We start from the raw sequence: 14,047 nt of genomic DNA, 5'->3' as shown, positions 1-14,047 counted from the left end.
GATAGCATCACACAATTGCTGCAGCTTTGTTGGCTGCACATCCCAAAGGTGCTCTACTGGGTTTAGACATATTGGCTGTGGAGGTCACTTGAGTACAGTGAATTCATTGTCATATTAAAGAAACCAGTATGAGGTGATCTGATTTTTGTGACATGGTACGTTTTCCTGCTGGAAAGAGCCATCAGAAGATGGATATACTGAACTCATACTAAAGTCATTTCCCATTACACCATTATTACTGATACTAGGCAGGATGGATCCATGTTTTCATGATCCTTACACTAAATCCCAACCATAACGTTGTCACAGCAGGCAGAATCTTCTGTTGTCCATGAAGATAGGAAAAAACTGCAGAAGAGCTTTCAGAGATGCTCTTAATAATAATAATAATAATAATAATAATAATAAATTTTATTTATGAGCGCCTTTCAAGTCACCCAAGGACACTTTACAATAAAATAAAACACTTAGTAAAACAATGGCAGAATAAGAACAATAAAAGCAGAGTTCTGAACCAGTTGAAGCTTATGGAGGGATTTTTGGGGGAGACCATGCAAAAGAGAATTGCATTAGTCAATACGGGAGGTAACAAGACTATGTACAAGAATGGACGTAGACTGGGTGGAAAGAGAAGGAAGCAATCTGTTAATGTTACGTAGATGGAAGTAGGCAGAACGGGTGAGATTATTGATGTGAGATTTATAGGAAAGTGAACTGTCTAGGATGACACCAAGGCTCTTAACCTGAGGAGAGGGGAAAACTGTGGAGTTATCGATGGTGAGTGAGAAATGGTTCGCCTTCAAAAGGTTGGATTTGGTGCCAATAAGGAGGATCTCAGTTTTATCCTCATTGAGCTTTAGAAAATTAGAGGCAAACCAGGATTTTAACTCGGATAGACATTCTGTAAGGGAAGAAGGTGGGAGGGAGGAATCAGGTTTGCAAGAGAGATATAACTGGGTGTCATCAGCAAAACAGTGAAACTGAAGATCAAATTTGCGGAAGATGGTACCTAGAGGGAGGATGTATATTATAAAGAGAAGAGGGCCTAAAACTGAGCCTTGGGGTACACCAGAGGTGACGGGGAATAGACGAGAGCGGAATGATCTTAGTTGAATAAACTGGGAACGGTCGAGGAGATATGATTGAAACCAGGCGAGGGGTGAGTCAGAGATGCCGAGAGAGGAAAGTCTGCTTAGAAGGACAGAGTGAGAAATGGTGTCAAAGGCTGAGCTCAGATCTTCTGCATGGCTTGGTAAGAATGAGTGGTTATTTGAGTTACTGTTGCTTTCCTCTCAGCTCAAAGCAGCCTTGCCATTCTCCGTTCACCTCTGACATCGACAAGGCATTTGAACCGCTGCTCACTGGATATTTTTTTTTTTTTCTACCATTCTTCCTGGAGACAGCGGTGTGGGAAAATCCCAGTGGATCAACACCAAACACTTAATAAGGTGGTTGTTACACCAAAATAAAACCTCATATTTAAGGTTATGTACACACATACAGACAGATTTTGTGTGTCTTAGTATACGTAGATTTTGCACACGCACACATACACAGACACACTTGCAGGTCAGCTTATGAAGAAGTTTGAATGCTGTGATTTCAGAGGGTTAAAGGAGGGAACGTGTTAGGTGAGCTGAGACGCTGCTCGCTGAAGCTGTCATCCATTTGTTTCTGTCTTCTGCAGTTACATGACAGCAGAACAGCTCGTGCCCTCCTCTTTCTCCCTATTTTCCATCTCTCATTTCCCTGTGGTTCAGGGCAGAGTTGGGAAACAAACAGGAATAAATTATCCGCTCTACAAGAAGAGCCTTCTTCTCAACCAGAAAGCAGAGGAAGAAAGGAGCAGTGGGAGGAAAGATGGCGAGGAGGTGGAGAGGTAGAAATGGACCGGTTTAGATCTGCAAACGAGAACTTGTGCGACAGCTGGAAGCAGCTCGTGTGGCTAACAAGCAGCGAAAATTTGAAATTGCCAGTTGTAATCTACTGCTGTAAAACATGACATTACATTACACTGGGGTGGACAGGTGTTCTGAATATATACATAGAAAGGTCAGCAGGTCAAAACTTATGTACACAAGCACATAGCGCAGACAGAAAACGGGCGTCAAAACGACGTGATGATGGTTTGTGGGACGGCAAAGCAAAAGGTCGAAAAAGTAAAAGAAGAGAGACGAGGAGAGAGAGCAGTTTTGGGATGCTGACAGGCCCAGAATAAGATGTGACTTAAGTAAATTGAGCTACTGTGAAATCGTGGATGGTGTATTATTTCTGTGGGCTGAGACTCAGCTGATCAGATGACAGCGGATACTGTTAATCTGATAGCTCTGATGGGACACTGAGGTAAAACAGATCACTTGGGCTCCAGTCTCCCACAAGTTGAGACATTAAATTAACCGGAGGCACATGTTAACAAGCATCGACACAAAGGACAGTTACTACGAACGCAACACAGTTACGAATAAACTGCTGGTAATTTTTAAAACCGAAACTGTTGTTTCCAAACCATTATCAACCTGCTCTTTAATTTCACATTTCACTAAAACATGAACAGAAAAGCCTCAAAGCAAAGTGTTACGCAGCAATTTAGGTATGGTTTAACGCAGCAGTTACTTAATAAATCGATAATGAATATAGACGCAAAAACGCTCAAAATTTCCAGGTTCTGACTTAGTTCTGGTTTTTATTCTCGCACACAGAGACAGAAACGATTCCTAATTGTCAGTCTGCAGATTTATCCGTGTCACAAGTTCCACTTTTTCTGTCAGCCTGAAAGCACGTTCTGTCAAAGGATTTGTACTGCTCACCATTTTTAGATTTTTCTTTTCTTAGAAACAGACTGTTACCAAAAATGAATGATTTACTTTGGCTAAAGTCCCAATTTCAAATTCTCTTAAAATCTGGTTGTGAAATATTCTGCTGAGTAACAGCCAACCAAATATAAACTCTGTGAAAATAGCATTTCACGATGATGCGCGATTTTGGGTCAGTCTCTTTGACGCAACCCTATATAGGTGTTAAAAATGAATAACCAATTTTGTTTGGTGCATGCAAAAATTTACTTTAAAAAAGTGTTCTGTATTGACGTCAACAGATAAACTGACATACACCATTAACCTTCATCACGTCTTAGTCCTTACCAAAGAGTCTGCATATGTAATCCTGGAGTCAACCTCAGGGTCCGTACTGAATGCCATCTGTTAAGAGTGTGGGTCTACATAAGCTGTTAAGTGCTTAGGTTAACTTTCCAGCTCTAAGTCCCAAATGTCAGGGGCAGACAGATAGCTTGTCATGGTTCTCCTCATGCACATACAAACTGGTGCAGCAGATGGCATGGAAAAAAGATAGATACCTGATCGAGGCATACAGATGCCAGCAAAAGTTCATCTCTATACCACCCCATATGTTTCTGTCACCGAGGACTGATGGGGTGAGTATGTGTGCATTTGAGGTGGGTAAACACAGAGTTCACGGCTGTCAAAGGCCACCGTGGACAGTTATCTGCAGTGATAAGCCCCCACACATGATGGATACTTATGAGCTATGAAATGGCTAAGATGAGACATCCTTTGTGGGATTCTACTGCAGTCATTCTCTATCTCATTTTTCTTCCTGACCCATATGGCTCATAAAAGTATTTCCAAGAGCCAACAGAAGAAGAAAAGAGACAGAGAGAACAGAATGACTGTGGCCAAAACACATTCCTGGCTGCAGTCCAATAAGAGCTGGCAGCTATCCACTAAATCAGAAGCATTGCTCGGAAAGTGCCTCCATTAAACAAATCTTAAAGGAGTGTTTTATCCATAACGCATTTCTTGCCCAGCTCAGGTGTAATTGATTTCCTCCAAGTCATTTCGCTGCACTGTTCGGTTCATTATACAGCACATTTTGTTGTTTGGCTTTGTGATGGTTTTGGTGATTTCAAATCCTATTAAAGCCTGGGGTGAATCTCAGTAGGCCATTCGTCTTGCTACTGTTTCATTGATGTGATATGTGTCCTAACATACTGTACCACTGAATCATTGTCATGTCTGCATGACACACAAGCAGGGAGCAAACGTCTCAGAGCAGATCAAGTAAATGTACAATTTTAGGTGGCTACAATTTAGCAGTTGTTATAGTTTAGTTAAAAAAAGGACAACTAAAATAAAAAAAATAAAAATAAAAGCATGGCCAGTGATGATCAGGTGTGGTATAAGCTGCAACCATTACCGAGGTGGCACAGATACTGATGTTTTGTAATTTTTTATTTCTGCACATTCTGATGTAATAACAGTGATAGTCTTTGTTTTCTGGTCACTCACTCTTATTGTGTGCTTTGTGTGGATTTTGAGGTTCAAATACTTAGTCTATACATGTACGTTTGGTACTTTGATTTTTGTTAGGTGGAGTTTTAGATTCCTACCTTGACTTCATTATCATTCTAGTAATTTTCAGCATTAGTTCTTTTTGTTTTATTTGATTTTCGGTGTTTCATTTCTGGGGAGGTTTGGGTACCAGTTTAGACTGCCTTACTGTTCTTAAATTTGAATTATTTGTTTGTGTTAAGCCTCAGGTCCTATTTTGAGTTTGTTATTTTTTGACTGTGTTCGGTTGCTTCAGCGTTTCATTATCTATTCCTTCCTCGACTTTGTCTTTTTGTGTTTATGCATTTGCCCCTCAGTACTCCCCGTCTCTGTTTTCATGTTTATTGGGAGTCTTCTTGCCTCCATGTTTTGCATTGGTACTTTGGTTGCTTCCTGTTTTACTTTGAAGTAAATGTCTTCTAAGTCTTCTTACTTGGTTGACTCATTCTATCTTTCTATCTATCTTTCTATCTATATCCCCACTGCCATGTAGAAGTACACAATGTGAAAAGGAAACAGTAAATAACAACATTTGTTGTTTTTTTATTGTTCATGAAGGTCATAAGATAATTGCAATTGCAGTTCTAGTATATGTGCAGCTCCCCTAATGGGCTTCCCCACTGGTTGTATGTGCCAGACTAGTCAGTAGTGGTCGTGGCCGTCCTTTGCCATCCCTTTGCTCTGCGTGCGTGACCAGGGGAGGCTCTGTACTTGGTGTTGCACCAAGGGGACCAAAATGAATAAAAAGAAATGAATATAATTTATTGTGAATAATAAAATACTGTTCTGCTGAATATGCAGGTTTAAAAGTCCTATTTTTCTTTAGAGAACTCAATTTAGGGTTTCTCTTCATAATTATGGCTACTTGAAACAGCCGGTGTATTTCTGCAGGTGCTGGAGCAGCGTGCACTGGACGATAAGCTGTGTTTGAAGAATACGAATGAGCGAGGAAAAAAGAAACGAAACTGGCTGGATTACACATGCGTTTATTTATCTTTCAATAAGCCGCAATCATTAGCTTTCCTGCTAGCTGGTTCACTACCTATAGGAAACTAAACTCATCTTTAGTTAATATTCATCTATTTCCAGGATTCAAGGTGTATCAAAGTGTTGTACTAACACATCTTAGCTGGTTGTGCATGCCATCTAAGATTAGGCAGACATTATGGCTTTGTCCAGTGGTTTATTGCAGTTCCACTCCAGTCCAGTCTTAGCCAAACATGGTAGCCAAATGAGAAGTACAACTGCCAGACCTACTAATTAGTCTTCAACTAAAAAGCCTTGTCTTAAAATTTGAAATACAAAGAAACTGTATAATTCTGTAGTTTAACTACAGTTGTCTGTGTAAAGTATCCACACTGTCAAGCTCCTGGGTTTTTTCTGAGAATCATGTCTGTTTTAAATTTTGTTCCGTGTTTCATAGGTAAATGGGGTTGTCAGCACTGCTTATATTCTTTACTGCTGCACATATTCAGCTCTTGACGAGCTGAATCAGGAACCACGCTTCCACCCTAGAAGAGAAAGCGTGGTTCCTGATGCCGGAATTGGCAGCCCCAGCCCTCTGATGCTGTGTGCCCTGCAGAGCCGCAGTTTGAGCCTGCATTTCCGCCAAACCTGCCAATGCCCGGTCCCTGCCAGAGCCTGTTTCTCCGGCCACATCTACTGATGCTGGGTTTCCTGAAGCTGTGAGTAAAACATATTTATTTCCTTGTGTGCTCTTCAAATGTCCAAATATAGTAAGAGCACACAAGGGAACAAAGAGACTGTAACTCCAGAATGTTTCCCATGCCCTAAAGCATGGTTTGTTTTATTGCTGTTAACCAGTCCTAAACAGTGATATAAAACACTGTATAGGAGCTCTCATTAGGATTTCTTTGACATGGATCACAAGCCATTAAGAAAGGTAACTTGTTGCTTGGGACAACATGGTAAATGTATTTAAACATTATAAATTCGGCAAATGGAAATGCAAAGACACAGCTAACGGAGGGCACTGGTGATCAGTAAAGGATATTGGCTGACAGGAGGGATATATCAGAGCTGGCAGGCCGGAGCAGCACAGAGAATATGGATGAAACAACAACAAAATGGTTTCGCTTCACCATCACTTTCATTCCCCCTGAGGACAGCTGAGTGGGAAAGGCTGAGAAAAAAAATGTTTCTGCCTTCTCCTGGAGACACTGTACTCATCTATACAGAAGAGCATAAACAAAGCTGAATAAACTGTCTTAAGCGCACAATGTGATTCTTTGGTATGCAGACACATCGTCTTTGCTCTCTTTTTGTGTCTCTGGTAAAGTGAGCTTACCTTCACATTTTGGGACACTGAGCTATGTCGCGCACATTTAGGCAGTGGGTCAAAATAAAAGCATCACCAGTTAAATGCTTAATTTTAAGAAGCGCCAAACACATTTGACATCAGAAAAGAGGATATTGTGGTTGCTTTGGGATAAATTGAGGAAGACAGTTTCATTCTATGTGAAATTTCTGAACCCATTTGAAATGACTATACAATTATATGCTGCTATTTTTTTCTTATAATTATGATACTTAATGGAAAGCAAATTTTGCCTTTTAAGTGATATATATTTTTTATAATCCGTTCTCCCAAATGCTAATAAACAGCATATTTTTTTCATGGCTTAAGGATGGCACAATTATCCTTTTTTATGAAATTGGCTTTAAAAAGGTTTTATACCCCCAAAGGAGAGAGATAAACTTAGAGAACAGCATGTAATCCCTCAATCATAATTAAAATAATCACCAAATTTAGAGCAACAGGGATTTACCTGATCGCAAAAAAGTGCAAAGCTGTAAATGCACTGTTGGTTCCGTTGGTGGAAAATACAAACAGTCTGACTAAAAGTCACCTGTCTCACCTGATCTGAGCTGTTTGATGCGACCCTGGCTGGTGCTGGGGTCGACAGGCAGGAAGTCTTTGAACCAGGAGATCTCGGGGTCCGGGATGCCACTGGCAGCGCACAGCATGGTGGCCGTCCTTGTCCGCTCCACCACTTTCAACTGAGGGCCCATGTCTATACTAGGGAAGCCAAATGGCAACAGGTCCTCTGAAAGCATCAAGAGAAAGAAAAGAGTATGAAATGTGCAGCATTTAAAACATGAAATATAAATGTCTAATTGCACTACTTGCGCATGTCTGCTGGTAACATATGATAACAGGAGCTAACATGTATATTTAGCACATATAATGACTTGTGTTTTGACCATTAGTTTAGCATGTAAGCATGCTACGATCTGCTAATTAGTGCTAGAGGCAAACAGGAAGACGTCATACACTGAACAGTGATCATCCCCATATAGTACAGTGCAGTGCTAGGAAACATGACAACACATGTGCATGCTGTTTTCACACATACCACCCTTCAACACTGTTGCTAACCAATCACATCAACCCATAGCAACAGGAGCACCAGCCTCCCCTAGCAAGACGCCTCACCATGTTGCAAAAATCTTTTCCTAAACAACCCAAGGTACAAGACAAAGAGCCTATGGTGCTAACCACGTCTCCAAATTCCTCAGAAATCCTTTAGTATGCCTGAAAAACACGATTCTACTGAAGCCCCACCGGCAACCACCACAGCACCCAAAGGATTTGCTGCCAAAGTCCCAAAGTCCCTGTGCCAGACACCATAGGACATCCTCTGAGGTCCATGACTTTGTAAGTGCGCATGCGCCATTAGCGTGCTGCCTGCTGTAACCCTAATTTCCTTCGGGATTAATAAAGTATTCTGATTCTGAATCTGTGTAAATCAAAGTACAGGGTTAGAGTGGGGCGAAGTGCAGTATGTGTACTTATTTCATGAGGACAGTGAAGGCTCAGTTTTTCTAAAACAAATAACGGATGTATCAGCTTCTACTGCCATGCATTCAGTCCTTCCTTTCCCACACATGCAGTGATGTGAAAGCTCCCCCCTCATAGCTGCTTAAACATTAGTAGGCTTATGAAAGCAAAGATATCAGCAAAGACAGCAGAGCCACTATAGCCTTGGTGATCAAAGTTGTGTGTTCATTCCTACAGCTAGCTAGTCATTAGGTGATATAGCAGGCGGGCAGAAACACAGCTAGGATTTTTCTGTGTGTTTGACAGGCCATTTCTGGAAGAGTATAAACATACCGCCCAGTCAGCAGGAGTTACTTAAGTGCCTACACACACGCACACACACACACAAATACACACACACAGGCTTTGCAGTACATTACTAACCTAGAATTACAGGTGTTTGGTGGCAGTGGCGATGAACTACGAGTTTTCAAAGGTGTGGTTCTGTGTTATGTGGTGCTAACGATTCCTGTCTAATAACTATTCAGAAAGCTGCTCAGAAACAGCAGCGGCAATTAGAAGCTGGGACCAGAGGAGGGGCAGGGCACTGGGGGTAATAAGGACTTGTTAGCAGTAATTGTTAAAATGTACCAACGATTAGAGAGGCCGATCTGGGATGTGTCTGAATGCGTCTGGATATGTCTTATTACGTTGTAGGAGCTGAGGACAAGTGTGTGTGTGTGTTTGTGTGTTGGCTGTGTGTACATATTTGCTTCTATGGCTATGTTCTCATTAGCATCTTCACAGATTTCTGCAAAGTGTCGAATAATGTTGAGCGGCACAATCGCACATATCCAGGAAAATAAGTGTGTGCACGCAAAAAAGCAGTTGCTTTCTATTTCGCACACACACATACACAAACACGTTCACATACACTTTCTCTGGTGAATGGGATTAAGAGTCTCAGTGACAACAGTCCAGATGGCCAGACACGTAATCAAGCATCCATCAGCCCTCCTGCTTCCTTTCCTCCTTACCCTTTAAACCACTCTCTCTTTCTCACACATGCACACAGACACCTCCTCCATACCTGGAACTATAATTATAAATCCACATTCCCGCAGCAGCGAAGCAACGAGATGGCAATTTCCTTGGCTAATAAATCAAACCCATCGGAACATCTTGATTGTCAGACAAAACAAAACCTGCTAAAGTTTGCTTTGCTTGAGCCCAGAATCACAGACATATCTGGAGCTGAACGCAGTCCAAGATGCAGACCGTGGCCACGTCAACTGTCTGTGTGTTTTTCCTCTCCTCCACTCCTCCTCCGGGCCCCCTGCTACCTAACCACATGACAGACATATACCATCTGTTCCCACACACTCTGTGATGGGGATGAGAGGCTGAGTTGAGATAGGATCTATCGCTCTCTTTCTCTCTTTCTACAGTCATCAGCGCTAGAGAGACCTCGTCAGATAGGAATGTCAAGCTGTTGCTGATGCTGCGCCTGAGAAGAGAAAGTGGAGAAATGCCACAAAAAAGCAAGAGAGGAATCAAAACTTGATGATCAAGATGTTTAGTGCAACAATTAGGCCTCGTGAAGACAGGAGAGACTGGAGTGGGCAGAGTGGACCACGCTAACACTTCTGAGACCCCCCCCCCACCCCAACCCTTCAGCATCCCTGACAGATCAATACTAATGATCTACCTGAATGGAGGCTAGTGGTATGGCCACTGATGAAATAGACAGGAAGAGAAAGGAAAGAGAAGAGGGAGATCGATGGGCAGGTCAGAAGGTGAACTCCCAAAGGCGAGGAATATGCTAGGCCTACATTTGCTCCCCTCTACCCTCCCCGAATCCTACCCCTCTCTTGAGAGGGTTCAGATGGTCTTTTTATCACTCTGCCAGCTACCACAACATGGACTCCCTGGCTGTTAATTAGAGCACACCACAGCACTGGGCTCAAGGCATGTGCATATACAATGCATGCGTGTGTGTGTCTGTAGGGCGTGTGGCTCTATATTTCACTCAGGTCTTTATTAATGCTGCAAATACATGGTGTGGGTGGACTTGGACTGAACACTTGGAGAGAATTAGAAGAAATGGAGAGAGTCGGACAGATAAACAGAGAGAGTGATAGAGAGAGGGATTAAAGACACTTACTGCCGTGCTGTAAAATACCACAAAAAGAGGAAAAATAGTAGTGAATCTTTGCAAGCATCCAGAACCCAACGATGCTTTTCAGATAGCTAAGGATATTCAGCAGTGTAGAAAACAAACAAGGGTTAAGTTAGTCATTTTAACTTTAAAATTCTGCTCATTTCAAGCTTGAGTAGAATTGTTTTGCATCATTAACTGTTTAAAATAATCCGAGTTTATCTTCTACTGCAGCACCCAGTTCATCCAATTCATCCTCTGTATAAAATGAACATTTTTAACTCCATTCCCTTTAAAGCTAGCTCCCCATTTAAGTTAAATCCATACTGTCTGTGAAGGTTCTCAGTCATCCAGGTCATCGTAGTCAAAGGAGCTTGCAAAGAAAAGCGTCTGGACTTCTTTAAGTTACTTGAAGACGTTTCACCTCTCATCCGAGAAGCCATTTGACCTTAGAACTGAAGAAGCTTCTCGGATGAGAGGTGAAACGTCTTCAAGTAACTTAAAGAAGTCCAGACGCTTTTCTTTGCAAGCTCCTTTAAATCCATACTGATTTGTTGTCCTTTGTAAAAAGAACATCATACCAACAGTCAAACATAGTGGTGGTAGTGTGATGGTCTGGGGCTGCTTTGATGCTTCAGGGCGACACTGTGATTGATGGAACCATGAATTCTGCTCTCCACCAGAAAATCCTGGAGGAGTATGTGTGGGCAACAGTTTGTGTCCGGAAGCTCAAGTAGCAGGACAATGATCCGAAACACACCAGCAAGTCCACCTCTGAATAGCTCAAAAAAAGAAAAAGAAGCTTTGGAGACACCTAATCAAAACCTGGCCTTCAATCAGATTGAGATGTTTTGGCGTAACCTTTTTCACGCTCAGAAACCCTCCACTGTGGCTGCATTAAAATAATTCTGAGGAGTGGGCCAAATCTCCTCCACAGCGAAATGAAAGACTCGTTGCACAAATGCTTGATTGCAGTTCCTTGGGCTAAGGGTAGCACTATCAGGTATTAGGTTCAGAGACAATTAATTTTTTCCTTTTTTTTTTTTTTACACAGGATTTGTGTTAGGGGTTAGGGGGTTTGGAAATGAAATGAAAAGATTTTCTCTTTACATTTTCTCAGGTTATCTTTGTGTAATATTACAATTTGACAAAGATGTTTGATGATCTAAAACCTCAAAAGGATGGCACAATCCTTATGATGTTATGATATATACAAAGCTGTGTTAGAAAAACAGCTTTAATTATCTAAAATATCCTGCTTGCCCTTACCTGGGCTCTCATATTTCTTAGATACAGACGGAAAGTGAGTGCCTGTTAAAGAATGGCCTTTTTAACCCTCATCTGTTGCTTTATTTGATTAACATTTCATGATAGTTAATGTTTCATGGTTGTTTTAAACGTCTATGAATTATCTTATATTAAATCCTCGTGTTTAATACCCTAACACTAATGCCAAGATGGTAGCTGCATTAATGAGGTAAGTTAAAAAAATGTCCTAATTTCTTTAATTCATTCAGTTTGTTAACACTGACATTTTCATTTGTAATTGTAATTAATTTAACTTTTTTATATCATCACTCATAAATAAGAAAATTATCCGTCTATGGACCTGATCATCATCAATGTATAATATAATATAATATAATATAATATAATATAATATAATATAATATAATATAATATAATATAATATAATATAATATAATAGTAATTAGAAGGCATCAGTTTGCAAGGTCTCTAATGCCTTTTCCACTGAACTGTAGAGCAACATAAGATAACAAAACCCTTCTTTAAAGGGCAAAATGTAGGAAACAGCTTTGTTAAAACCAAAGCCAGCTGTTTTAATAGACTGGCTCAATTAAAAGGACACAAACACAGCAGCAACAGCACTGCCCCGCAGATGCAGATAACCCATTCCACAGTACAGGACACTAAAGTACAGTTCACCAGAGAGGAGAATATGGAGCTACAGGTATTCAGCCAGGCTCCTGGATGAGTCAGCGACCGCTTGAAATAGATACTGCGGGCATGGCCTTGATCACACTTTCCTCTAAAATGAATCATTTATCAAGAGCAAACACTGCTGCACAAAAGTGCCGCTTATTTTTCATCTCCTGGTTAAATTGATAAGATAGCCTATGGAAAAATGTGGCATGTGTATACAAACACTCTGTGTGTCAACAGCGTTTGGGGGAACATTGGCAAGGGTCGAGCAGCATTGTTCCCCGGAGCTTTGTGTTTGCGTGTATTTGTGTGTATCAAGAGGTTGAGCGCGTACATTTTGGCCTGGTTATGTTTGCAGAAGGGCAATCAGGCCTAGTGCCCAAAACCAGTCAGTAGAGCCAACCAGTTCTGGGCAAATATGCAATTTGTGTGTCCGTGCATGCACACACGCATGCGGCAGTAGAACGGAAAGACACAAACACCCAAAGGGTCAAACACATAATGCATATGATGCAAACAAACAAACATGAATCCAGGTTTTCTTTCCCCGTGCCTCTTTGTATTTCCGTCTCACGCGCACAGAAACCCAAACAGATACTCTTTCTCTCTCCCACATTCACACACAAACACGCCCGCTTCCCCGCGGAAAAAAAATCATTATTTCTCCCAGTTAAGAAACAGGTTGCCTATTCATCTCTCAGTTCATTTCAGTGGGAAATGGCCATGTGCATGAATGAAGTCTGAATAAAAGCCGATCTCGGGGAGCCTGATTCAGGATTAATCTGCTCGCACTCAGCAGTCTTCAGAGGCTCTAATGCTTTGACTCCTATTGACTGCAGGAGGGCTGAAGGGGAGCACTTTAAATGCTAATAGACCTTTATGATAATAGATCACAATGCAATGCAAATGCAGACTTTGTAGACCAATCACATGAAAAACCCATGTGTCTTCACCATTGTGTGCCCTACTTTAGGGGGCCAGGACTAAACAGGATCCCACATGTAAGGCTGATTCCCGAACCACATATAAACATTCAAGAAGAATTTAAAAAATGAAAGAAGGACCAAATATAAACAGCAAAGACGAGGGGTTAAAAATGATGAAACAGCCAGTTCTCCACTCGAGGAGTGTAATCCTCCTGCAGGCTGAGTAGATACTCTTAGTTGTTTCCAGACCGAAATGCTGCTTGAGCCGCCGGCCTGCCAATGCAGCAGACGCCTAGGGGGAATCACTGATCTGACTCTGTTGTTCATATGAAGGGTGTTTGCCGTGGTGGCAGAACATCTCTCTTCCCTCTTCTCTCTCTCTCTCACCCTGTTTCTCCCCCATCCCCCGCCTGCCTTTCTCCTAAAATGGGACACTGGGAGGTGAGTATAATCAGGATTACTTTGCACAAAACCAGACATACACACGCACACAAATGTATGCACTCACGCACACACCCGTGCGCACGCTTACCAGCGCACACACATACAGCGCTGCGGTGATGAGAATCTCTCGCCCACAAGAGGCTTTCAAACATGCAGAGCTGCAGATATTCATGTCTCCTGAAGGGAGAGCAACACAACTGCAGTGTCCATAGAAAAGAGCAGCTGGGATGGAAAGGGGAAGGGGTGGAGCAGCGGAGGGCATGTAGCAATGCAACGGGAGGAGTTAAAAACAGAGTCAGACAGACAGAATAGATGGCTAAGAAAATGAAAGCATGAATAAAACAGAAGAGAAGAAATTAGAAACGGATATTGCTGTAGGGCCAAAGTACGGCTCCTGGAGTTAAAGAAAGAAAGATATAAGGAGGAAAAAAGGTCATTTTACAGGTAA

The 14,047-nt window shown here is 41.7% G+C and overlaps 1 protein-coding gene across 12 annotated transcripts in view; it reads right to left on the bottom strand.

Annotated features, from left to right (window-relative positions):
• ptprsb (protein tyrosine phosphatase receptor type Sb) overlaps window positions 1–14,047 on the bottom strand; it is a 73,236-nt gene that overhangs the window by 36,473 nt on the left and 22,716 nt on the right. For all 12 annotated transcript variants that reach the window (XM_080862113.1, XM_080862110.1, XM_080862115.1 and 9 more), the window contains exon 5: window positions 7,226–7,414. In XM_080862113.1, coding sequence (XP_080718239.1) covers window positions 7,226–7,414 — 189 coding nt within the window. The remainder of the gene's footprint in view (window positions 1–7,225; window positions 7,415–14,047) is intronic.

Source organism: Rhamphochromis sp. 'chilingali' (assembly GCF_963969265.1).
Source record: "Rhamphochromis sp. 'chilingali' genome assembly, chromosome: 16".
Taxonomy (NCBI): Eukaryota; Metazoa; Chordata; class Actinopteri; order Cichliformes; family Cichlidae; genus Rhamphochromis; species Rhamphochromis sp. 'chilingali'.
This window is presented reverse-complemented; position numbering and strand designations above follow the sequence as displayed.